We start from the raw sequence: 25,065 nt of genomic DNA on the forward strand, positions 1-25,065 counted from the left end.
GGCGTGCGGCAGGCACGAGTGTCGTCTGCACCGCACTCTTCGCCACGTTTTGGTGTCTACGGCATTCGACGTCTTCACAACTGCGGCATAAGTCTGCGACTCTGCGCACGTGGTGTCCATGGTGTGGAGGCGTTAGTTAAACATATTTCAGACAACATTCCATAGTATATAAATATAGAGATATAGATATATATGTGCATGTGTGTGTGTCTGTATGTGTGTACAGTCGAACCTCGATATAACGAACTTCAATGTAACGAAATCCTCGATTTAACGAAGTATTTTATTTTTCATAATTTCTTGCCCATAGACCCCATGTATTTTTAGTCTCTATATAACGAAGTCTATTTTGCTGCTATTTCAATATAACGAAGCGCCATTGCCATAAAAGGCAATAAATAAATCAACTCTAAAAAACAACTTCGCAAAAAAATTGTGGTTAAAAAAAAAATGCGCAAACGCGAGCGCTTGATAGGTTACTTCACGGGGACAGGCCTTCCAACGTTCCTAGGCTGCCCGAGGATGCGGCGCCGGTAGCGCCGGCGAGGCATGCGGCAAAGCGGATTCCGCGGGGCTGGCCAGAAAATGCCGAGCAAAAAGTTAACACGGCATAACGGCATCACCACTGACTTTCACTGATCATCATAGTCCACTGTACCGCGGGTAGCGCGGGAGCGAACTTCAGCGGGGGAGCGACGTGATGGCGCGACCGCGCGACCGCACGGGCAGTGCCATTAGGAAAAGACCGAGAAGACCGATTATCGTCTTGCGAGCGTGATGTAAAGCAAAGGCGCAAGCACAGTGTGGGCGCAAGGGGGCAAGTAAACTGTGCGGTCAAGAGTGCTGTGTAGGTTGGAAACATTGGCACCGCCTAAACTAAACAGCTTTATTTTTTAACCGGGCGGTTCACTCACGTGCTTGCTGCCATAAGGAAACGTAAAGTTCTTTCTTTGGATGTGAAAGCAAACGTTTTGGACGGCATCCTGAAGAAACTGCCGAGATCACGAGCACTCGGGAAGTGCTCGACGCAATGGACGTACTGAGGAGGTACACGGCGTCGCATGGGCAGCAAGATGCCGTGCAAGCGCTCTGGGCGCTCGAACGCCGTATGACGCCGCCGACGCCGCTGCTACTGTCGGACAAGGCGCGAGCAAAACTCACGGACTACTTTGCCCCTAAATAAATGTCATTTTCGGTGAGTTTTCATACCCGTAAAATGTTTCGGAATTTTTTTTTTTTCGCATGCTAAAGCCAAATTTCGATTTAGCGAAATTTCAATGTAACGAAGTAAATTACGAATTTTACCGACTTCGTTACATCGAGGTTTAACTGTATATATATGCGTGGTTTCATTTGGATTCAGGCAACGAGGTGCAGTCGAATTCTTTATTCTGCCTCAAATTTTTAAATCTCCTGGCACATGTTCCAAGAAGAACAATCCTTTGTATTTTAATGTCCTGACATGTTTAGTTTCTGAGAAAAAAAAATCTCAAAGAAGCGGGAAAGAACGGCGAGGTTTTGACGATTGTCATATGTGGCGTTTCTGAATCAGTCTCAATCTCAAAATATTCAAAAGAGGGTGTCTATATTTTTTCAGTGTGATATATATGGAAGTAAGTAAAACAACATTATAACTACTATTTATTATTCGCTGCTACAATTTTTGAAAAAATCCCTAAACATGCCTCCACGAACAACTGTGACCTAAATTGCAGATTTTTTTTGTCGACTATGTTTACTATTGCTTTTAAAATAATACCACGTGAAGAACTTTTTATTGCCTCCCAAATTAAGCAAAGTTTGTGCCTTTATGATGTACGAGTACTGAGAAATAAAAATATGAAACAGAGAAGGTTTTCACTTTTTGTTCAATTTCAGCACGCTGTTAAAAAAGCATTTTTAATTTTTTTCTTTTTCTCGTGTTACATTCTCTTCACACCCTTCTTTTACCCAAAATACATTCCGTTAGAGGTATTTGCACTGGTTTTGAGTTTTAAGCCTCTAAACATGCTATAATATAGCAAATGCCAATGGTGGGTATTGACGATTGTCGTGTGAGGCGTTTTTCAACCACTCTCAATCTCAAAGTATTAAAAAGAGAGCTTCTATATTTCTTATTGTTATATATATGCAAGTCGGTAGAACGCTATTCCAACTACTATATATTATTCGTCGATCCAATCTTTGTAAAAATCACCAAACATGGCTCCGTGAACAACTGTGACCAAAACTGCGGATTTTTTTTTTTGTGTCGATTTTGTTTAGTATTGATTTTAAAATAATGCCATGTGTAGAACCTTTCATTGCCTTCCAAATTAAGTAAAATTTGTGCGTCTATCATGTGTGAGTACTGAGAAATAAATTATGAAACAGAGAAGGTTTTCACGTTTCATTCAATTTCAGCTCGCTATATAAAAATTTCCCTTTGTTTTTTTTTACACCTTTTTTTTACCCAGAAAACATTCCATTAGAGGTATATTCACTGGTTTTGAGTTTTAAGCCTCTAAATATGCTAAAAAATGATTCTGTTCTGTTATCAACATGAATTTCACATTAAAAATGTAAAATTTCACATTTAAAAATCTAGGTTTCCAATAGGAAGTGTATTTTACTCTAATGTTTTACAATATTATACTTTGATATTTCTAACGTAGTATAGATTATGTAGCGCATAAAGTTTAGGCTTGAGGCCTCTCCAATCAAGCCACCGGCGGAAATTGCCTGAAAACCCACTTTCAGCAGTTGCGAATTTTAAAGTGTTTAGACGTTTGGAATTGCAAACTTGCTTTTATACGCCTAACGACATCAATGTCTTTTATATGATTATCTATTAAACGTCCCTTAGATTATTATAATAAAGAATAAAATATACAGATGTAACCCATAAACACACCATCAGCATTTGCTTTTTTAGCATATTTAGAGGCTTAAAACTCAAAACCAGTGCATGTACCTCTAACGGAATGTATGCTGGCTAAAAGAAGGGTGTGAAAAAAACGCAACACAAGAAAAATAAAAAAAAAAATTGTTTGTTTTAATACAGCTGAGGAAAGTGAACAAAATGTGAAAACATCTGTTCCATATTTATTCCTCAGTGCTCGTACATGATAAAAACAGAAACTTTGCTTAATTTGGAAGGCGATGAAAGGTTCTACGTGTGGTATTATTTTAAAAACAAAACTAAACATAGTCGACTCAAAAAACAAATCCGCAGTTGTTCGCGGAGGCATGTTTGGGGATTTTTACAAAGATTGGATTGACGAATAAGAAATAGTAACTCGAATGTCGTTTTACCAGCTTGCGTATATATATAACAATAAATTGCTTGTTGCGTTTGACCGTATTTGATAGATGTTCGCCGAGTTGGGTGAAATGGTTTGTTTAGTGCCAATGGGAGCTGCGGTAAGAAACGTTCAGCCTTTCCACTCTCGTGAAGAAGGAAGACCAGTGGAGCTGTACTCGATACACTGTGTGCTTCTTCGTCGTCGTTTTGTTTTTCACGCTGTTTCCTACGACGAATTCCTACCAACGTGCCCAAGTATCCATTCTTCTCTTATAGACCGACACGCTGTTTACAAACAAGCCGGCGTTTGCCCACACCTGGTGTGGGCACTGCGCATGCGCGGAAACCAGGTTCGCGTGAACGGAAGCGTCTGCGCATGGGCAGTACCGTCAACAGCGCCACCGCAGCTGCGCGACGTCAGGGCTGCGTGTTGGTCTATAGCTGGAGCCTGGAAAGGTTGGCACGATCTACGAGCGACGGCGGAAACCATACTGGTTGTGTGCTTGCCGCTGTTGCTTATACACCAACTCATGTTTACAAACAAACCGGGGCGCCCCTAGCGGACGCCACCGACGCCGCGCATGCGCAGTGGACGGTGGGCAAGAGGCTCGCCGTCGCCGATAAACAAACCATTGAATTGCATTGCTTTCGGCGTCGGTGGGAGTCCCCGTGCTCTTTTTCGCGTAGGAATTGTTGATTCTACGTCCTCCTAACAATGTCCGACTACTTGAGTGGCTTCAGCAAAATTAACGAGGCAAAACTTTGTGTGAATAATGTGATTTGCGGCGATTCATTTCACGTGGACCCCGCAGAATGGGCTCTAAAGCCCGACTCCCACGATGAGATTCTGCTCGCTATTTTCAGTCGAAACGTCACTCGTCTGTAAAATCGTGGACCGTAGCTGAGATGGTGGATGTCGATACTGAAAACCGCAAGTAGAATCGGGCATTACAAATCGGTGGTGGCCACTGGTAACAATGATCAACATGTTCTTGTATCTGTACTGTTTACACTTAGCGTACTTACCCCAACCAACCTTCAAAACTGTTCTGAGGCCTGCACTTAGTTCTTATCGCAATTACCGGGTCAACGCTTGGTTTACGGGCCGCTGTCATTTGAAAGAGCAGACGACAGTTCGAACGCATGCGGAATGGAGTGCGGGAAAGAAGCACCGCATCCCGCGTCCGCAAACCATTGGAATGCCACGTTGTCGGCGTCTGTGTGAGTCTGCATACTCTTTTTCGCGTTGGAATTGTCGATTCTACGTCCTCATAGCTATGTCTTACCACTTTAATCGCCTGAGCGATATTATCGAGGCTCGTTACACCGCTAAACTTTGCGTAAATAATTTGACGTGCGGCAATTCATACGCGTGAACACCACAGAATGGGTGCCAAAACCATGATGAGATTCTTCTAGATATTTTCGGTCGCGACGTCGCTCGTGCTCGTGAAGGTAGCGGCGATGACCGACGTCGATACTGAAATTCGGAAGTGGAAACAGGCCAAACGTAACAAGTCGGTGATGGCCAGTGGTACCAATGATCAAAATCTTGTATCCATGTTTACACCGAGCCTACTTAAGTCTTTTGAGGCCTGCAATTACTTTTTATTGCAATCACCGGGGTCAAAGTTTGGACTATGGGCCGCTTTTGTTTGAACGTGCAGACGACAAAAAGCAGACAAGTTCGAAAGAGCAGACGAAAGTTCGAACGATCAGGCAGCCATGTGAATTTGAAGACGCACTGAACCCGTGGGTGGCCCGGACAACTTGGCGGTTTTCTCTCGTTCATGTTGGAACAAAACAAATACATCTGGCGACCACAAAGTGTTGTCCGCACAAGAAATCCTAGTTCGCCAGCGTCTGGTTTACCCTTTTCATGGTTACTATCCACATACTGAAACGAACGGAGCGGGCAGAAACACATGAAAAGTGACCTTCAAACCTTTCCAGACTGTTTTGGTACAGTCCCAGCCGCAGCATTTTGACGAGAACGCAGGTTTTTTGTCTGGTTTCTCCGAAAAGAACACATGAATGCATGTCTCGCACGGCGACTTCTGCTCACCGCCCGAGACCGGAAGTGCGTCCGACGCACCACCACCGCGGCGTGACGTAGGAGAGTTGAGTTCGTGTATAGACGGCGGTAGCTGTCCAGGTAGGTTTGTGTGGACATACACGGACACGATCCTGGGGAACCGAGCCCTTAACAGCTCCGCTGTAAAAATGTAGAAGCTCTCTTTTTTGAATGTATTGAGATTGAGAGTGGTTCTAAAACGCCACACACGACAATCGTCAAAACCCACCCTCACCACTTTTCTCTTCTTTTAGCATATTTAGAGCCTTAAAACTCAGAACCAGTGCAAATACCTCTAACGGAATGTATTCTCGGTAAAAGAAAAGTGTAAAAAGAATGTGACGCAAAAAAAATAAAAAATTAAAAATGTTTTTTTTTTATACAGCGTGCTGAAATTTAACGAAAAGTAAAAACCTTCTGTTTCATAACTTATTTCTCAGTACTCGTACATGATGAAGGCACAAACATTGCTTAATTTAAGAGGCAATGAAAGGTTCTTCATGTGGTATTATTTTAAAAAAGCAATACTAAACAAAGTCGACTAAAAAAAATCCGCAATTTAGGTCACAGTTGTTCGCGGAAGCATGTTTGGGGATTTTTCCAAAAATTGTAGCAACGAATAATAAATAGTAGTTATTATGTCAGTTTGCTTACTTGCATATATATCACACTGAAAAAATATAGACGCCCTCTTTTGAATACTTTGAGATTGAGAGTGATTCAGAAACGCCACACATGACAATCGTCAAAACCTCGTCCTTCTTTCCCACTTCTTTGAGATTTTTTTTCTCAGAAACTAAACATGTGAGGACATTAAAATAAAAAAAGGATTGTTCTTCTTGGAACATGTGGCACAAAATATAAAAATTTGAAGCAAAATAAAAAATGGCTGCACCTGTTGCCTGAATCCAAATGAAACCGCCCATATATATATATATATTTATAACAAACTTGAGAATGGAAGCTATCAATCCCAAGAGAAAAACAAAAACTACTGTAAAGATTTCTTACAAACTAACTTTTACCCAAAACAAGAACAGAACCCAAGAAAAAAGACAAAGAATAGTCATCTTTAAACATCAAACTGCAAATATGCACACTGTCAATGGCCTTGGAAGACCCAAAAGTGGTGGATAGGGGGGTCTGGACCAGCTCCATTCTCCGGGCTTCCTTAGCTTCTTAGATCAAAAATCAAAACATGCCATCTCATAAGAAGACTTCATCTTTAGTTAGGAGAGTCATGGACTAGTTCGTGGCTCAGAGCTTCTCCTAGTTTACTATCTTGAACCAACAGAACAACTAATGCCAATTGGAAGACCCACAACAAGATCAGGGGGAGTGAGCCAGTTTCCTTTCCCTGGGCTCTCTTTAACCAATCGCGACAAACAGCCATCAACAGAGAAGACCACAAACAACAGGTGAGGAGGACCTAAGACCAGTTCCAGGTTCTGGGCTTCTCATAAAAAATAATGAGAGTATCTATAACGAAAGTGGAACAAAATTCATCTACTCTCAAATCAACAGTGTTCAGGAATGGACAACCAAGAGGTTGATCTCTTATTACAGCACCTCAAGACCGATCACCAACAATTAACAACTTACAAAAAGAAGAGTAATGCTGATGAAAACGACTAAACATTTAGTGTCGGTTTCAAGACACAACCTCATAACTTCCAATCTCAAAACAAAACAAAAAAAATAATCTTGTGTTGTAAAAAATAATCATTAAAAAAATGAAAAACAATGAAGAAATAAAATGATCTCTGCTCACCCCCCCAAAAAAAATAAGAAAACAACATAATTAAGGAGAAAGACAAATAAATAATGAAAACATACATGAGAATACCAAGATACACAGATATACATAATGAATCTTAAAAAGAAAATCATTACAAGATAATAAGATTTTTAAATTGTTTCCACTTCATTTTCTTATATATTCCAGTACGAAAATTTTAAACAAGAACAAGACAACTTCCTCGTCGTCAAGAACACTGAAGACAAGAGGCAGGTTCAACCGGAACAACAATTAATAACCTAACACCAAAGGAAAAACAAAACGAAACACAAATAATCATAAATGTCCACAAGATTCTCCAAGTTCGTTCCAATGCCAAGGTTCAGCTGCATCCCTGTTTTTCTTTTTAATTGCCTTTAAGAACTGAAGAAATGTTTGACAAATTACGGCCCTCATTTTTTTCTATTATAGTGGATTAAGGCTGCGGTCCCACGGCGGCCATGACATATGACGCTTTCAGCACGTTTTCGAAATGCGATCGTGGCGTGTTCAAGCTTGCTAAAATTATGTGTTATATATCATCTTGTAGTGTACAACATTATCTTTTATCTGATGTAGGATTTGTTTTCCTAGTGCAAAAAGCTAATTCAGAGGGCACCCGCGAACATTGACCTTTTCGGCAAAACATGGTTTCGTAGTACAGTGGTACAGGGTGCGCTATTGGAGCAATTTCTTTCTAATTTTAGAATGTTATAGAAGAAGAGTGCGTTCATTGTCAACGGAGGCCCTTTTTTCGTTTTTTATTTTATTTTGACAGATATTTACTTTAGAAAAATTGACTTTGCAATAGCACTTCAGTCGCGAAGTTTTGGGCGCCTACTCGGTCATTTTATTTGAAACTTTTTACATCAGTTTGTAATTATGGTCGAAAGAGTTACGCTAAATTTCATTGTAATATGGCTTAAACTTTTTTCGGAATGCTCACGTGAAAAGTGACAAAAACCGTTAATTTTTGGCAAACTTCATTTGGTAGTACAGTGGTACAGCGCTTAGGGATTGGCACACATGAATAAAATTGTAGGCCCGCAAAGAAAAACATATTCTGCTTTGCAAAGCGAGGCCCTTTTTCTAAATTTCACTTTTGATTTTCCATAAAAAAAGTTTGAATATAGGTGAAATCACGTATTTGTTGATAGTCAAAAACTAGTATTTTGACCCCTTTTGGCAGACATTTAGGCCGATATTTTTAGTATTAAATGGAGATTACTGTTTCAGGTCCTGATTATTAGCCCACATTTTCACTAATCGAGCCTCTTTATTAAAAATAATCATAAAACACACAGAAAACACAAATTGGATGTCTGGTTGCGCCCTCTATGTGGCGGTGGCTGAAATGTGACTACGCGAGGTTCAGGAAACTGCCGAGGATGGCGCTGATTCCAGCTGTGGTTGCCAGCTTCGGAAACTGGTTGTACACTTGGCTTCTTCCGTTTCTTGCAAAATAACGTGCTGGAAAACTTGGTCGAAACTCGTGAGGTCCTTTATAACACGGTACTTTCTGCTAATATAGCTTTTAGGAAGAATTTCAGTCGCTTTCATATTGTTAAACAATTTTTTTTTTATGCGAGGCTCCACCGGTTCAGTTTGCTGAATAAATTGTTCACGGAATCGATATCGAAGTTTCAAATTACCGAAATGCCAAAATCGCCAGTTCTGCGTAGATACGCAGCGTGACGCACGTACTTCTGGTGCGTGTGCACGTACGTGTTTGCTGCGTAGTTCTTCGGTTGCTGCGAGTTTTCGCGTATTTATTGTGCACTGCTTACCTCCGTCTGCGCACGCATCTCATCCTTGTAACTACCCCTGCTCTGTTTGCCTAGAGTGAGGTTCGTGTCTGTCTTTTCGTTCGCTGACTAAGCTCGTGTCGGTGTCCTTCCTACTGGCTGCTGTTCGTGTTTGCGTACCGTGTGTGTCGCTTTAATTACTAGGTCCCCTGCTTATGGGGTGGAGCAAGCGGTGGTCGCCGCGCCAGGGGTGGGTCGTGATTGGGGAAACAGCTTAGCAGCCGACGCGGCCGACGCCGACTTCGGCGCGTTTCTTCTGCGCACGCGCGTACTGTCATTGATATCGCTACTTCGCGCCGTGACGATGCGCTGATCTACAGGCCGGTCGGCGCTCGCGTGATATTGTTGAAAATTCTCGAGCGTGTATTTACGTTTCGAAAGCCATAATAGAATTAAAGTGGACATTTGGCCGGCAGCCGGCATACCGTGGCTCTGAAAACAGATTGCTAGGAGTGCCCTCTCATTCGCTGGTTCCACGCTGGGTGCGCGCAGTCCGTGCTTCTGGCCTCCCCGGCCGCCCAAATGCGTTTTTCTGATGCTTGTTTTGTTTTCAGTGAACAGACAATAGATTCCTGCTGATATTCTCCTTTATAATCTTCACTCTTGACAACTCTTTAGTGTTGGAAGGAACTCCGTCAGATTTGACGATAATGCATGTGTAAGTACAACTGGAACCTCATAGTTGCAAGAATACTTTTCCTGGATTGTCTGCATTAGAGTGCCTCCATGTGCGCTTCGCGCACATGAAGGCTCCCTAGTCTGCACCTTTCTGATAATATGATCGGTCTCCATAAATTGCACTTCCCCGCTTCGGGAGCACGGCCAGCGGTGGTTCTCTGTCGGTCATCGAACCTCACACACGTGAAGCGTTGTCAAAGCTGTGATATACCGGGCGTTTTATTATTCTGTTTTGTTTTGTTTTTTTTGCTGAAAGAAATTATATTTATGGTATTCCCGGGGATAACATTATCGGCTGCGGCGGACGTAAAGGAACGAGCGTAAATTGACAGTTAATGGCCTAATAAACTAATATTTGCCATTTGCGAACGCTGGAGAGGGGGCGACCTCCTCTCCCCCGTTCGCTCCGCTGAAGTGGAACAGGGTGGGAGGAGCTCCCACTTCGTTCTTGACCTGTCACCGACTACAGTTGCGAATTCCACTTGTCATTTTGGAGCGATGACGAGATAGAGCTGAGTCATGTATTGCGTTCTCTGAGATGAAGAACGCAATGCGCGCGGAGTTGCTCCACGTATGCACCAGTCACCAGTAAAAACGACCTGTCCTCCGAGGAGGTCGAGCGAGACGCCGGCTGACATGGGGGTCGGTCACCTCACCGTCACCACCGTCTACCGTGCCTTCAAAAACACGGGGCGCAATACGTTTCTGCAGTATAACAAAAAATTGAACAAACAAGGTGCAAACTTTCATTTTTTTCCTAAGTGTGGTTTGCAGGGCTGAACCGAATACAAAAACGATACGCCGTGCTGGGATGACGTCGACTACAATGGTACACGATCATAACAAGAGCACAAATCCTGCCACGTTATTTTGCTACAGTGATAAGAGCATATATATCTTTGTCCACGATGCGGCAACAGAGACATTATTTCCAAATTAGAGTTCGAAGTTAGCCTTCGATGCTAGCACTGACCAACTCACTTCACTCACAGGGTGAAAACGTGCAACTTTGTATCATTCGGACAGAGATCGAAAAATAACACGCACCACTTCAACTTGGACGGCCCAAAATAATTAACTGTAGTGGATCGCACGCAAAAGCTTCGCGTACGCAATAAAATTGCCGGTCAGAAGTACGGTTCCGCAAACAAAATCAACATATGAGTCATCAAATTATGAAGAAAAACCAGGTGTGAGCGTGCCAAAAATATTCGACAATTATTGTTGTCAATATTTGTTTTTCTATCCACGTGCTTATGTCGCAGTGGAAAGCCGTGAAACTCCCTATAAAATTATTTTGGGCAGTGTTTCCGACGGTGCTCGCTCGATCGTAAAATGTCGCTTTGTTGCTACTTTGGTGAATCAAACAAGGAAGCCACGTTCACCTACAATGCCCTGTCCACAAAAAAGGAAATCGAAATTTTCGCTTCGTTTTCTTTTTTTTTTTATATATTCTTCTCTTCTGCACGATATAGGGCATGAATTATTATCCTTCCCTGTACTCTCGCTGCGACGAACAGTCCGATAAACGAGTCACCCTATGACAAAGATGGGGGTCCCGAAAATCTCCTAAAATCGTGTTTGTTCTCAGAGACACATCCGTGTGTAAGAAAAAACCGCGGCCCTCTCTACGAAGTACGGACATATTTGATAAATAGCGTTGACTTGAGGTTGAACTTTGCATTTGCTTTGTAAACACAAGCGTGACGTCACGTGCGCATCCCACGCGACCCGACTGAAGTCTGAACTGGTGTACTATGTGTGGACAATAGGGCATTATTTTGACTTCCCGGCCGCGACGACCTTGGCGAGGGAGGACAGATGGGGGTCCCGAAAATCCTAGAATCGTGGTTTGTATGCAGGGACACACACATCCGTGTGTAACAAAAAACGCGGCCCTCTCCACGAAGCTTACACAGGCATTGTTGTGTGACTACTGAAGATGCCTCCCGCAAGGGAGGCGAAACTGGTCAGAACTTCAGCTTGGGCGAGTTGGTTATTCATGATTCATGGAGGCGTTTATTCATGGAGGCGTTTATTCATGGAGGCGAAACGTCTAGTGAAATTGTTTTTTCCTGTTCTGTGAAGTCGGTGCTTTTATTTTAATTATGTTACCAGTCGGCCTGTGTGACCAGTGCTCATTTGAAGAATCGCCTTTGTCTTTTTTGAACCCTAACAAAAACACCCTCATAACATTTTTTTTTACTGTTCGGCTACGTTGGCATAGCCTATAATCGACATAATTTTTGCGAAAGCCTACTTTTATTTTATAATTATCTGTAACCATTTCTAATTGAAGAAGTGACAAGTATAATAATTATATTATGATTTCATATCAAAATTCGACGAACCGGGAGATGCGAAATTCGGTGAAACAGCTTTTCAAAAAAATATCCGATGCCCGAAACTTGCTTATATTAAAATGTCTAACATGTGTATGTGTTCTAATACAGAAGATGAGTGCAATGTGGAAACTGAGTGGCCTCACAAACAATTGTCAACGAGTTGGAATTTTTGATGAATTACCCTTTGTCGAGTCATCCTACTACCGATTGGCCTCTTCAATCAATTGCCCGTCGACAAATATTGTTGTTGGTTTATTTGCCATCTGCTGTAAGGGGAGAGTGTGGGGCTCGTCAAGCCGACATCTGCCAGCATTTTCATCACGCCTCCAGCGCCTGTACCGACTGACGCCGACGAGTTGGCCTAGAAATAAATACCCACGGACTATACTATAGCCGCTAAATATCTCTACGCGAACATGATTTGTTTTCAAAGGGGCACCCGCCTGTCGGTGCTTCTTTGAATTATACATACGTCACGGTCAAAACGTTCCGCAGCTAATGAGTGAAGGCCGACCAACCTATTTTGTCCAAATGTCCGTGTATGGGAGATGAGAATGCCACTGCGTCAAAGGCAAGACGTGTGCGAGCGTCGCTAAAAATAGAGACCACTATCGATGTTTTAGTATACATGGTTTCATTCTTAGTCAGAGCGCAAACAGAGGTTAGATGTCACGAAAACACATACACAAAGACAAAAAGCACTTTATCACGGCGCATTGTATGAGTTGTTATATTAGTGGGTGGAATCACTCAAACAAAGATAGTGAACGCCGTGGCTAGGTGTTGAGCTGTTGGTGATGCTTGATCGGCGCAATGTGTCAGTCGAGCTCCAACTGAGGGTGATAGATATGAGGAGGGGCAGCTCTGTGGTTTTACTTGTTGTGTTGCATAGTTAGTTTCGGCCGTCAGCAAATAGTGAAAAATATCTATCTACCTATCTCTCTCTCTCTCTCTCTCTCTCTCTCTCTCTATATATATATATATATATATATATATATATATATATATATATATATATATATATATATATATATATATATATATATATATATATATATATATATATATATATATATATATATATATATATATATATATATATATATATATATATATATATATATATATATATACACAAAGGCAAAAATACGTACTGTCAGAGTTACTAATTCGAAGTTTACTACGACGTTTCGAGCGGGGACCACTCTTCATCACCTAATGAAGAACGGTCCCCGCTCGAAACGTCGGAATAAACTTCGAATTAATAACTCCGACAGTACGCATTTTTGACTTTATATATATATATACATTTTACTAATACAATGTCTGGACATTTACACTTACCAAGTAACCATTTTCAGCTGTGATTTGAGACTGTGTTGCGCTTATCCCGCTCTTATTTATTTATTTTTTGTTTCTCTTGTTTCTGGCCTTTTTAGTATAGGCTTCCACCAGCTCGCTTGCGCGTGAACTCTAATTTCAAGTGAAACAAGTTTGTAAATTAGGGCGACACTATATAGGTTTGAAATCCTATACCAATTTTATTGCCATTTGGTGAGCCACGTACGAATTTTGAAATATATCTTTTCATCCAAATAATCGATTAGTAAATCGAATAGCGATTCGGACGAATTTACTACGGCGGGAAGAACGAATTTGCAAATCTCATGGCAATTAGGAAATTTCAGCCATCCTTGGTTTCCGATTGTCGCGCTCAGTAGCGGCTCCCTCCGCACAGAGTAGCCTCGAGTCAGAATTCGCGGAGTCTCTACTGACCGGCCAAAAAAGTGCGGCCTTCAACTGCTCCCGCCCAGACGACTTGATGTATTTGTATACGCCCATGACATCGGCCGCGATCGGCGATTGAGGTTCCGTTAGCCGACGCAAGCGTCAGCGGACGTCTCATATTTCCATACTCTCATTACCTACAGAAACAAAAACAACAAAAAAATCATCCAGTTCATGTTCACTATGTTCACCACTGACAAGATAGTCGGTAGTCGACGAGTTTCCGTGCAAAGCCGATCAAAACGAGGCCCCAGATCAACTTTTACGGCTGCCATCAGGAAAGATCTGGCTTGTCGCGTTCCCTCAACGTCACTCCGAATATTGTTTGTGCCCCGCGCACCATCCTCTTGTAGCAATATTTTTTATTGTCCCCATGTGATTTCTTTTTTATGTTCTTACTGGTGTTTGATCATAATTCGGTCATTGAAGTAGTTTTTGCTGCCGACCCTACCATTATTTTGACCCTCTGGCAGCAAAGGAATATTATGCCGGCATTACACACGAAATAAGAATGTAGACACTCCGTCCCATATCTCAAATTACATCACAACGTGTTTACACAACTGTAGTGCAGAGGTACGATGAGCAGGGTCTGAGAAAATATTAGTTTCAGTATTTTCAAAAGAGCGACGAAACAAAATAAAGAAAGGACCGCCAATCGGCAGCGCGTGCAAGCAGAGGCAGTAGTGACAGGAAGCGCGAGGTGTGTCTTTCGTACGGCCGGCATCAACTCACGCACTGTCCGAAGATGTACTCTGTTTTACTCGTAGGATTGCAACGCTGCGGAATGTAGGCGTGTGATTTCAGAAAGCGCGTCCTACCATTTCTACGCGCGAGTGCTCCTGCAACCCAAGCATTGTATACAGTTACGTCCTCGCGCCCGTGCCTTGGCCAGCCCCGTACACAACTTATGCAGTATCGAAAAGGCATAGTTCAAAATTGACGGTCCCACTTTTCCATACCGGCGCTTCAAAACCCCATCTCGCTCAAATCACTTGGCAGCCGGACAATTTTGGCAGGGGGCCTCAATTTGGGGATTATCTGGTACATTGTCCTCCCAACAATGAACGTGGGCGCGACGCGCCAGAGGGTGAACACGTGAAAGGAGGGGCGTAAGAGTGGAGAAGGAAACTCAAGGTCGCAAGCGACGGGGAAAAAGGGTTTCGAAATTGGCGCGCAGGTTTTGCAGCATTTGCTCATACGGACAGCCAACGCCGCCCCGGTGGTTCAACTAATGTTTTGTTCAAGATGGCCGCCGTGGTACCGCAGCCTTAAACCTGTTATACCGTCAGGTGGTGCAGGTAGAGAGAAAGTTTATTTCCTTTTTTTTTAGCTCTCACTTAGAAATTGAGGATATCTACAAAACTGCAGAATGCATTGATAAAAACTGGCACCTCGTAATTCAGGAACACTTCCTTCACTAAAAACCGTCGTAACCTTAAAATCGAGAAGATGTGCTGGAATTACCCTTGAATGCTTGCGCCCGCCAAAGAGCAAGCAGTGCATGTTTTTCGACGAGTGGCACTATCATGATTGCAATAGCAGCCTACCACGGCAAATTCAAGAATGATATTCACGTGGAGACGTCTCAGATGCAGACTTGAAAAGGCTGTTCAAGATTCTAGAACACTGGTAATAAGGCAAGGAAACAAGATTTGTCTCCAGCTTACTGCCGATCACGCAAAACTCCCGGAACATACTACACAGACACACGTCACAGTGCAGGACAATGCGCACGAATAATAAAGTTGAGAGGACGGCACCTGTGGTGTCCGAGGACATTAGAAGCGCAGGAGCGGTGCATGTGGAAAAATTTCTGAGCACGGCACTTTGAGTTGACTCGGCAGGTCTTCGAACACACAACAACTGGTGACGAGTGTTCAGCCACGCGGGCCTCGTCGAAGGATCGCCCGCCGCAATACTTGCTGGTGACGCCGCGATGCCATGGCAACCCTTGGTCGAACTGAATCATTCAACAAGCAAGCACGGACTGGCAAACCTACATAGAGCGACTTAACCAGTTTTTCGTTGCCAACGACGTCAAACCAGAAAGGCAAGTAGCAGCGTTCCTAAGCTTCATTGGCACGAAGACGTACGCCCTGTTAAGGGAGGAGGTGGGGAACAAAAATATATTTTTTGTTTCTGGAGCTATTGGCATGAAATTTACAGAGTCTGTTGGTATAAGGGCATTGATAATAACTGTAAGATTTGAATTAATTATGATTGTTCACTTTTGAGTTACATGAATTTTTATGTTCCTTTGTTCTGCCAAGCCCAAGATATAAATGGACGATAGTATGAACATTAAATTTGCTAGACAGGTGTCTGAATATACACCCAAGGGAGTGACAGAGCCCTTTCGGTGAATTTCATTCAAGAACAGCTTTTAATACAAATTCAAATTTTCATGTCACCAAAGTCATTAACAAATATAAAAACAATTTATGGATTAAAAAAAAAATTAACATCTTATTGCAAAAAGCGGGCTTGTCACACCCTTCTACTACTATCTGTCATCAAAATAAAAGAAACAGCGCACAAATCGAACAACTGCTCTGCGAGATATGCTTGGCAAAAGTAATGTAAGATTCAATAAACACCTTCTCGAGAAACGAAGTCCCAAAGTTAGATGCAGCACAACAGTGTCAAAAAGAACCCGCAGCATAGTCTGTGGTGCTGTGTTCAGCTCTCCTCTTCTGGCGTGCATCTTGCTTTGCGTGGTGGCGCTTCGTGGCCTTGCTCAAGCGCAGAGAGTCCTTTTCCGAGGCCCGCCGGAGAGCCAGGTGTGCAGGCTGGAGGTTCATGGCACTGTTTATCTCCTGATGTGCCCTAGCACAGCCAGCATTGAACCTGATGACTGCCTCGTGCAGAGCAGCCTCTACAGACACCAGTGAAGCATGCTGCTCCTTCGGCATCAAAGACCACAGTACCGAATGAAAGCTTTCCGCAGCATTTTGAGTCTTGGCTCCCAAGCAGCGCGTGAGGAGCGCCGTTTGTGACAAGCGCTCGTACACAGGCAGCATGGCCTCGGCAACATAGTTGGGGAGACAGTACTTGTGTTTTGCCAGTGGCTCTCCTTTTGCCTCAGCTGCCCTGTGCCTGCACCAAGAGTCTGCTCCACTTGGACACAGGTCGTGCTTCGGATTTTCGTCGGTTGAGGTGACATGGTAAAAGGTCGCCAACACGGCCCGCTTCATGGCGCCCACGTCGTTGCTGTGATTCCTTATGGCCCATCCGTAGTAGCCAGTGAGCTTTTCAATTAGTCCTTTCGTGAGGCGGCCCTTTCCTCCTAGTGGCTTGTCACTCTTCTGCGAGAGATTTCGCAAAGCAGTCCCCATTCGTTTCTGCACATGGTTGAGGCATTCTTCTTTCTTTATGGGGACAAACCCATAGGTTCTCTCTTCGGTTAGGGCACCAAAAGTCCTGCTGTCCCCATCTGAAATCAGCGTAGTGTACCGCAAATCATGTTTTTCCAAAGAACGCCCGAAAAGTGCAAGTGCAGCATCAACTTCCATCCTTCCAGAGTTTGCATCAGTGTTCTTTTGGCAGTTGTGGTTTTGTAACCACTCGGCGTACTTCTCGTCTCCAGGCTTGGGTCCAGTCTGGCAGCCGAGACACAGATTGCAGAGCACTTCAGCATCTAGAATCAGGCCGGTGTCGAATTCTATGACGCTCCCAACGCCGACATGGGAACTGAAGCCCCTCTTGTGCCAGGTGCCATCATAGACGACGGCAATATCCCTGGTAAAACTTGGGTCCATGTCCTTGCATATACTTTTCACAGCAGCAGCGGACTCTGTGAATATCTTCTCTGCAGAAACTGCAGCCGACTTGCTGACAACGTTTTTGAGGTGTTCCTGATAAGTCTTGTGATGGAGTCCTCGGTGGGAAACGTTCATCGTTGACCAGAAATCATTCAACGCAGTCTGGCCCTTGCCGATGCTCCTGATTGCAGATATTGCTCTCAGGTTCACGTCAAACGCGTTAGAGTCGGCCTTGCGTGGTGAAGACCAGGCGTGGGAAACAACTTCACAGACGGGGCACACAAGTTCAAGCTTCACAGCAAGACCCAGAGCTGTCGATTCTTGAATCTTCATTCCCGTGGCTGAGCAGCCTTGGCAGACCGTGTAGCCAAGAAGTTCATTGATAGCATCTAGCCGCACGATGGTGAATTTCGATGACGAATTCGTCGGAGTAGGAGGATCTTGCTTCAGAATATCAAACTTACGTTGCGTGGCAGACACGGAAGCAAGTTCGGCACGAACGGCATCGCGATGTTGCGCTGCCGCTTCAGTTTCCGCCCGAGAAACGTACTTTGTCTGCAGGTGCACCGTCGTGTTTCCCGTCGAAGTTCCAGGCACACAGGAGCTGATAGATTCTTCAGCTGCAGTCGGTGAACACGTCGACACGACTATGTCGCTGCCTGTGGCGGGAGCCGCATCGGCGCTCGATTTCGCTGCTCTCACTTCCTTCATCGAGCGTTTACACGCTCCGTACGCAAACCTCGTCTTGCTTTTGTACTTACTCCTCCACATCGCTAGCCTGATTGAAGAAGAGGCGCGATCGAGAAAACAAAACCGACGTAACAATGGAGGAGTGAAAAGCGAAGCTGACAAAGCACGAGGGCAAGCAAGCAGATCACTGCCGAAGGAGCAGACGACGCAAGCCCGCGAGCGGCAGGAGCGGGAGGAAGGGAAAGGCAAACAGCGCGCGGGGAGAGGAGAGCTGACCGTGCGGCCAATAGTAGCCGCGTTCTCCTCCGCGCGCTCGGGGAGCGCGCGCTCTGTCCAATCACGTTCTCGCGATTGCAACATAGGAGAACGGCGATAGCGCCCTAACCAAGCGGCCGTAGCCGTTTTGGGAGCCGGCAAAAAAAGGAGAAAGAAATCACGTTCAAAACAAGACCAAGATGGCGGACGTCGGCCCAGCGCATCGGGAATGGCGAGCGCGCGAAGAAGAGTTGAGTTTTGACGTTTGATCGTCACTTGGAAGCTACCCACGCGTCGTAGATATTCGTTTTTAAATACTTTCCCGTTTTATTCGGTACTGATAATTACAGGGAAGGTAGTTTATGAGATATACAACCCAAAAATATAGTTTTCAAAAAATCGACTTTTTCGCGATTTTTCGGTTTTCAAGGCCCGCGTCCTCCCTTAAAGAGTTTGATGGCTCCGGACATCCCAACTAGTAAGTCATACGTCGAGCTAGTATCACTATTGCGAGAGCACCTGTTGCTGAAGACTCGTCATCGCGGAACGCTTCCGTTTGCCCAAAAGAAACCAAAACGAGAATGAAAGTGTCCTCGAGTTTGTAGCCGAACTGAAGAAGCTGGCGCAGACATGTGAATTCGGTGGCACCTTGAACGAAGCCTTACGCGACTGCATGGTGTGCGGTATCATCAGGGACTCCATTCAAAAGCGGCTGTTGTCGGAAGGTAACATGACGTTTAAGAAGGCGCTAGAAATCAGTGGCAACGGAAGCCGCCTCGGCAGACGCACATGTTTTACATGGCCAGAGTGCGGATGCCAAAGTGCGCAAGCTGAAGCGGGACAAGCCCGAATGCAAGCACTGCGAACTTAGGAATCACATAGCAACTGACTGCAGGTGGAAAGGCTTAGATTGATGCAAGTGCGGAAGACGCGGACACCCTGATCGAGCAAGCAAGAGCCAGCAGTCCGGACCAGCAGCTTCTCAGCACTGCGGAGCACCTACACGGAGCCGGAGAAATCAAGGGGAAAAGTCAAGACGCTAAACGTCGACATGGAAGACGAGGTCGAGATGTTCGAGCTTCGGGGGACACGTTTGAGGCCGCTATAACTGACAATGAAAGTGAACACGATTCCCCTGACGATGGAAATAGACACCGGGGGCGCAGTGTCTTTACTCCCACTAGACCTGTACAAGAAAAGGTTCCCTAACCTGGTCAAGGGAAGCGGAGTTGTTCTTTGAGCATTTATGGGCAACAAGGTAAAGCTGGTAGGTGAGTCACAGGTAGACGTGGAGTACCAAGACCAAGTTCACCAGTTGCCACTGCAGATTGTGAACTTCAAGAGTCCCCCACTTTTGAAACATGATTAGCTGGAAGTGCAGAGGCTCGACTGGTCTAGTTGCAAGGCTATCCAGTGCTTGGAGAAGGAGAACAAGGAACAAGTCGTCAGTGTTTTGAAGGACTTTGCTCAGGTGTTCTCAGATGATCTGGGCAGTCTCCAGGGATTTGAAGCTCACCTCAAGCTAAAGAATGGGTACACTCCGAAGTTCCTCAAGCGAGGACCAGTGCCCCACGCCCTGAGGGCACCAATCTCTCAAAAACTGATGGCTTTGAAAGCCAGGGATCCTAACCCCGGTGGATAGCAGCACGCTTGCGTCGTCCATCGTGCCGGTTGTCGAAAAGAATGGAGACATAAGAATCTGCGGCAACTACAAGTCGACAACTATCCACTCCCCAGGATGGAAGAGATATTTGCAACGTTGGCAGGAGGGAAGTTTTTCTCAAAGCTAGACCTCTCAAAAGCCTACCTATAGATGGAAATGCATCCTGCAGCATGGAAGTACCTCACAATAATTAAAAAGCGCAACAGGACAACGGACACAGACCGTTGTTGTTGTCCGCAGACCACCTGCTATCTGGACGACATCCTGGTGACAGGCAGAATGAAGGGTGAGCATCTTGGAAACTTAAAAGCGGTTTTAACACGATTACAAGAAAAAGAAATGCATTTTCAGAAAGAAAAGTGCATATTCTTCCAAACAGAAGTTACATACCTTGGTCATGTGATCAGTCAGGATGGTCTACGAACCATGGAGGAAAAAGTAGCTGCACTTCGAGATGCACCCACTCCAAGCAACAAGGCAGAGTTGCGTTCATTCCTTGGGCTTGGTAACTACTATGGCAAATTTCTACCAAACTTGGCAACTATACCCTGTATTCTCTGAATTGTCTACTGCAGAAGGATGCAGCATGGGAATGGAGCACAGACTGTCAGGACTCCTTTGACTCTCTAAAGAAACTTGTGACGTCAGCACCAGTCCTATTTTGACCCACGTCCACCCATTATATTTGCATGCGATGCACCGGCATATATGGAGTAAGTGGCCCTGTCCCATGTGTTTCAAGATGGAACAGAGCGGCCAGTAGCTTTTGCTTCCAGGACCCTGAATGAGCATGAAAAGAATTATTCCCAGTTAGAAAAAGAAGGCCTAACTATCATATTCAGAATAAGGAGATTCGACTGCTATTTGTATGGCACGGGGTGGTGGCCGTGCATAACCTTGCGCACATGGCACTTTGAGTTGACTCAGCACGAGCAATGGCGAAGTGCGGGCAGATGAATAAATGTCTTCGAAGACACAACAGTACCAATAGTTTTATGCTATTTCTCATTTCTTGCTTTATGTAGAGACACTTTATCGCAAGCCATAAAAGAGAAAGCTCTTGCGGCTCTCAGGTTATCAGGCAAAAACCGCCTTGTGAATTTCCAGGTTCAGTTCTTCGCTGAAAGATCCCAATCCTGAGTTCTCTCCAGGTACATTCCCTAAGTTTACTCATTTTTTTTTTCTGCAAGTGTCTCGGTTTCTCAGGTGGCGTTTGTTCAAGACCGTCACATAAGCTGCCTGGTCACAAACGTGCAAGCACCTGAAATCTCTTGAGTAAAAACATTTTGCGTTAACAAAATATATATATATTATTGTATGATATGGGGGGCGGGGGGGGGGGGGGGTTTAAAAATAGTCAGCAACTTTTATTGCATGGCACCTAAGGCAGCATATGCCTCAAACTAAAATGCAAATTTATTTGTATTTTTCATTGTCTGAACATTTGGAAGTGGCAGACATAAATTATTCTTTCAATGAATCTTTACATGGCAGTCTCTCTACTCACTGGAAGAGTCAGGTGCGAGCAACCTAGATATATGTAAAAAAAGGATTCCTAGTGCTTGCGTGAATTCAATGCATATTCGAAGCGACTGGCCACAACTGAGCCAGTGCTACGCTCGACGGCCAAGGCCTGCGAAGTCCTTTATATCGTGGAGATCTTCAAATCAAAGCCGTGCAATCAACCACACACCACTATAGAATCTTCCTAATCACCGGGCACGCAGAACACCACAAAACACCGATTGAATTACAGAACAAAAAACTTTGCCAAGATGTTGCCTCTTAAAAGCATGCCACAAAGACACAAATTGGAACGAATTTTTGAACCCTGTCAAGGGGCCAGAAGTGCCCGGAATACAAAGTATAGGAACTTAACACTTAACTTGCCCAACATTCACTCACCACTGCCATGAACCTCATGTAAAATTCGTAGTTTGCTGCTCTCGTCTTCTACAAGCCCAACCCTTTTCACCGTGCACACCTTTTTCTAGGATTTGAACTTTCTGTATAGGATCCCTACAGGAGCCAGAGTTGCGCGTTCAGCCATCTTGAAATTTTAAGTGATGCGGTACAGCCACTTCTCGCGCGTGTAAAAGCCGTGCTCCGTTGTTCGCGGCCGCTCACGTGACTGAATTCGGCGAATAGAGGCACCGCGCACATCGTCCTGCTTGGAAAACAGGGAAGGAGGAGGAGAAGGCAAAAGCAGGGTAACATACGCCGGCGCACGTGCGTGAAACATTGGCAAGCAGTCTTTAATGCATGGGGCAGGATTCTTTGCTCCTCACATGATTGATGTCAGCAAATAGCGGCGCAGAAGCACATGAAAAACAGACGCACAACTATGACTACCTATAAAGGAACTCTACTTGGACCCTACTGAGGACGCCTCTCTGGTGGAGGATCTCAGAATTAGCACGGACCCTAGCAGTTTGGGGTCAGCTGTACAAGAGCAGCTTTAGACTAAGACTGGCCGTAGCAAAGCCATCGAAAACGTTTATTAAAAAGGTGGAAACGATAAACTTACCGTGACTTGAAGACTGATTCGGTTCCATACGAAGTGTTAAATGGGATCAGGCTCCAAGGACACCCGCCAAACGCCGCCTCACTGAAGCCAAGTCGATTCCCACAAGGCTCCCGTAACTGTAATCGTGTTGAACGCTTAGTGAGCGGGAGGTTAGCGAGCCCCAATCGGTGTCTGTCGTCTCCACCGTAAATCAGAATTTCTGCGAGTATAGTATCACAGCTAGACACACGACCACACGCCGGCACGACGCTCGCCCAGATAGAAACTCGCAGAGACGGGTATTAAGGGGAGACGCGGGTCTTAAAATATCAAAAAATCGCGAAAAATGTGATTTTTCAAAATTCACGATTTTGAGGTCTATATAGTCCAGAGTATGTCCTCACAAAATATAAATGCTCAATTCAATCTCTAAATAAGAAAATAATGACAATTTGTAAGCGTTGACAGACCCGACTTGAAGCCTAAACTCTGAAATGTCAACAAAGTTCAAGCCGTCTGAGCTCTGCAACGGCTCAACCGATTGCAGCCATCTTGGTCTTGTTCGAAAGCTGGTTTCCCGCGCTTATTTTTCCCGCGCTCCAAAGCGGCGTACCCCTCGAAGCCGTGGCGTCATCGATGCCGGACGAAAGGTCGTCACCAGCGCAAGAGAGGCGCTGATTGGGCAAAGCGCGCGCTCCTCCGAGGCGCAGCTCTCTCATTGGCCAAGACGCGCGCTTCCTCTTCTGGCTTCCCCGGCGCGACGTCCAAGTCGCTCCGCGGACTCCCGCGTCGTCTGCTTTCCCTCGCTTCGCCCTTCGAGACGCACGTTACATTCGGATTTCTCCACTTTCTCTATCGATATTTTCAGTGTTTTCTTTGTGCTTACTAGTATTTCGTATGTTCCCTGTCTTCTTCGCATCGTTCGTGTAAATATTTTGATACCTCCTCTTTGTTTAGCTTTGCTTTTTCCTTTCTGCGCCATTGTTCTTTGTTTCGTTCTGCGCACTTCGATGGTTGGGGACGCCGGTTTGAAACTCAACACGCAGAGACTAAACAGAAACAGGAGACGTGCCTACACCTCCGCATCAACAAAAACCTTCCGCTTCGCCGATGCGCAAGTCGCTCTACCGCTGGATCAAGTTCGTATTCGACAACTTCGCCGATGCCTAGGGAAAAAAAAAAAAAAAAAACTAAAAAAGCCCTCAGGGCTTTTCAGTTTTTTTTTTTGTTACATATGGGGCTGCTTTCCCCACCCGTGTCTCTTTTAGTATGCAATTCTAACCAAAGGCATCCCATCAAAACATTGTTACTTATGCATATCCAAATTTCGAAGTCTATTACCCCAGCTTTGTTTTTGTTTTTGTTTTTTTTTTTTTTTTTTCCAGCATAGGCTTTTGATTCACTTGCGCTCAACCGATTTTCATAAACTCTGTACAATTTTCTTTTGAATGAACTAGACTGCAAGCTAAAGCTACTTTTATTATGATATTTAGGTATATAGAACTGGCATTTCATTATTAGCCATTCTTATAGCCTCTATTATATGACTTCTGTTCACTTTAATTCTTTTACATGATTATATTGTGCTAAAGAAATAAAAATAGCTTTAGCTTGTATGGCATTTCTTTAGGAAGCAAGTGATACCTTTTTTTGCATTAAAATTTTATTAGGTTTTTTTTAAAACCCATGCTCAAATTAGCTAATTAATATTTTATATTGTTGATAACTTTTGACAAAGAAGAAATATCTGAAATCTGATTGCAGTTATGGAATAAGCATAGTAAACTGCATGTCTATGCAAAAAATCACAGACATACCAATAAACAAAAAATATTTTTGGATAACCCACTTCCTCCCAGTGTGATTTTATAAACATTTCACTAATTCTTTACTTTTTTCGTATTTTTTTTCTAATGTTCCCATGAATGGATTACGTCATTTTTATGTCAAGATGTTCAGGAAGACTTACACTACACCTTGATGGCAATTATTGTTTATCATTCTTCACAAAATTTTCTATGTTCAATGTCAAAACTTTAACTTCGATTTTCTCATCTTCGTGTTTTTTGTCAACATGCTTAGCCTTACGAGAGTTTTCATGAGGTTTTTATCGTAGCATTTTGAAAACTTTGATACCGTTTTATTCAGAAAGGACTGGACTACGGAGTAAAGCTATTTTTTTACAGTCTCGAGTTTCAAAAAAAAAATTATGATAAATAATGTGACCTCATTAATGTCATAATTGGCATAATTAGCCATTTTTTATATAATATTGTCATTTTGTGAAATTTTAAATAGCTTTATAATGCATGACAGACCTTTAGCTATGCATCTACATTAATAAAAAAAATATTTTTTGTTGGTAATGGCCTCAACGACCCGTAAGAAATTACCAAATTAGGCAACGCTATTTTTAATAACTTGTGAACTACTTGAG

The 25,065-nt window shown here is 43.9% G+C and overlaps 1 protein-coding gene across 5 annotated transcripts in view; it reads right to left on the reverse strand.

Moving 5' to 3' along the window:
* Positions 1-25,065, reverse strand: part of LOC120849306 (zinc finger protein 501-like) — a 58,664-nt gene that overhangs the window by 9,008 nt on the left and 24,591 nt on the right. Inside the window, exon 1 of one of the 5 annotated variants that reach the window (XM_042287634.1) lies at positions 22,650-22,928. The exons of the other annotated variants lie outside the window; for them this stretch is intronic. Coding sequence (XP_042143568.1) covers positions 22,650-22,677 — 28 coding nt within the window. The 5' untranslated portion in view covers positions 22,678-22,928. Of the gene's footprint in view, positions 1-22,649; positions 22,929-25,065 lie in introns of those variants that run through there. 5 annotated transcript variants of the gene reach the window in all.

This window comes from Ixodes scapularis, unplaced genomic scaffold (genome assembly GCF_016920785.2).
Source record: "Ixodes scapularis isolate PalLabHiFi unplaced genomic scaffold, ASM1692078v2 ptg000065l_1__unscaffolded, whole genome shotgun sequence".
Classification (NCBI taxonomy): Eukaryota; Metazoa; Arthropoda; class Arachnida; order Ixodida; family Ixodidae; genus Ixodes; species Ixodes scapularis.